This window comes from Penaeus monodon, chromosome 28, assembly GCF_015228065.2.
Source record: "Penaeus monodon isolate SGIC_2016 chromosome 28, NSTDA_Pmon_1, whole genome shotgun sequence".
NCBI lineage: Eukaryota > Metazoa > Arthropoda > Malacostraca > Decapoda > Penaeidae > Penaeus > Penaeus monodon.
The window spans coordinates 7,231,999-7,234,252 of NC_051413.1; the positions used below are offsets into that span (position 1 = coordinate 7,231,999).

Consider the following 2,254-nt stretch of genomic DNA (forward strand, 5'->3'; position numbering starts at 1 on the left):
TCTTGTATAGAAATCTGCATATGTCAGTGCAGTAAAAAGCTACCTGAAGAGTTCTAAGAAACATCAAATATCCCACACATTATGAGAAAATAACCCAAGGTACACAACAAACAAGTTAAAACAAACTGCTTCTTAAATTGCAATAAACCTAAAACGACTGGAGAACAGGAAGGAAGAGGCTAGCTATGAACCAATTAGTAGTTTTATTTGAGATGTATAGCAAATTTAAATGCTTCTCATCACAGGAAAATGTGATAATCCAAATATTGCCCAAATAGTACATTACTATTTACATATATTTACAACTATAAAAGGGTTAACATTTTCTAAATATCAACTATAAGAAGTATATTGGGCTTTCAGTATTCTCATTTAATCACTTCATTATTACTGTCAGAAATAAAAAATGCTGACTGCATTTTGATGCTACTATTTTGAATAAACTTGAACATAGATCCTTAAGCATCATGTGATAGGAATCCAGAGCTTTACAAGTGCACAGGATAGATAGATAGATATATGGGAAAAAAGTATAGGTAAAATAGCTTATGTCAGCTTAAGTCCTGTGTAACAAATAAACCCAAATACAACAATGCCATAAAACATGTTTCTGACTCGACAGAAAGAAAAGCAAGATGCAGAAAACTGTAACCCTGAGCCAGTCCATAGTCCACTTCATTAGGACTTTATAGACTTCCTGTTGGTTAGCAAGAAACAAAATGTATTTTCTTTATTTATTTATAAGTTTTGGTAATGGAAAATTATAAGCCCTTGCACAGTAAGGATCTTTTATCTGTTTAACTTAGATGCTATTGGGCTGGTCTGGTGCTAAGCTGGGAAGGCGATTTACCATCAGCTCCATTGCCCCAAATATAGGGGGGAGGGGGGTCCAAATGATCCCTGTTAACTGCTTTTGCCCATGCAAAATGAAATAATTGTTAAATGTGTAAATAATTGGATAATTTTCATTATTTTGTCATATATCTTTTACATCAAACATACATAACACAGGAGGTCCTTTATGGGACCTTGCACTGTGGATCCACCAATGGTCTAGGTATGCCACAGCTATGAAAGAAACCATACACTACTTGTACAACTAAAAAAAATCTTTCACTTGTCAACTTTTCTTCAAACTAATAGGACAAATTATTTTTTCTTATGCAGTTTCAAAGTACTATGCATAGGGTACTAGCTTTAAAAGCTGTATTTGATTTTCTGATAATGACTACTACAGTCAGAATAGGTCTACCAGATTATACTTAACATTCATCATTCTTGCTATTTCCATAAGGATTAATTCAGGTAACCTAAATAAATGGCAGAGACTTAGCTAAATAAAAAAAAAATTATCAGCATGCTCAACCTTATTTACAAAACCAATGTACAGTCATTACTAAGCACAATCCCATTTAACAGAGGCATTTGTTTTAATACTGCATACATTAGCATTGCACTGATTCTTCAAAAAAAAACCTGCCAATTAATTACATGAGAAAAAAATTGCAAACCTGCTGGGGAAAGGCCAACATACTGGGAAAATATTCCATCCATAGAATGAGGCAATCGCAAATTCCCCACTCCACCCTCTAGAGCACTGCCCTCTCCTCGGGTCCTGGACGATGTCATGCAGCCCAAAAGCGACCGAAATGCACCTCATATTCCTTTCTGCATGACCGTACTCCAAAGGACTCCTCCCACTCATAGTAAAATCACATCACCCCATTCACCTGTAATTCCGTAGGCTGCCTGCACTGATAGGGGTGGAGTTGCGTGTCCTCTTCGCTGTCTTCGTCACTCATCGTCACTCCCCCGAAGTCCTCGGTCATCTTGGCGCCTTACGCCTGCTCGGGGAACCACGTCTCGTTGTCTTCACTTAGCGATACCGTCTGTCATGGGGTTTCTATGTCCGTTATTTGGGCCGAGACACACCTGTGGTCGAGCTCGGAAGGATAATTAATCCAAACAATTCCGTCATGAAATAACAATGGACAGATGAGCGCTGCGAACGTCAGCAGAAGGGAGTGAGATTCCTTCTAGAGAGAATCAGCTCTCCTGTGCTTGCTCGGCGGCTCGTTAGGGGATTAGCTTCTCTTTGCCGGGAATCGGATTCCTCATTGGCGGGGAACTTGGGGTTGGAATCAGCTGACAGGGGGTTTAGGGAATCCGACGAAAATGGTGCAAATTGGTGATACACATATTTTTAGGGGTTCGGTTGCGGTTTGAAATGTTTTTTTTTCTTTTGACTTGCATA

At 38.7% G+C, this 2,254-nt stretch overlaps 1 protein-coding gene across 1 annotated transcript in view; it reads right to left on the bottom strand.

Moving 5' to 3' along the window:
* LOC119591341 (ceramide transfer protein-like) overlaps positions 1 to 1,950 on the bottom strand; it is a 16,795-nt gene extending 14,845 nt beyond the window's left edge. The window contains exon 1 of the mRNA XM_037940075.1: positions 1,731 to 1,950. Within this exon, the coding sequence (XP_037796003.1) occupies positions 1,731 to 1,829 (99 nt within the window). The 5' untranslated portion in view covers positions 1,830 to 1,950. The remainder of the gene's footprint in view (positions 1 to 1,730) is intronic.
* Positions 1,951 to 2,254: the final 304 nt, after the last annotated feature.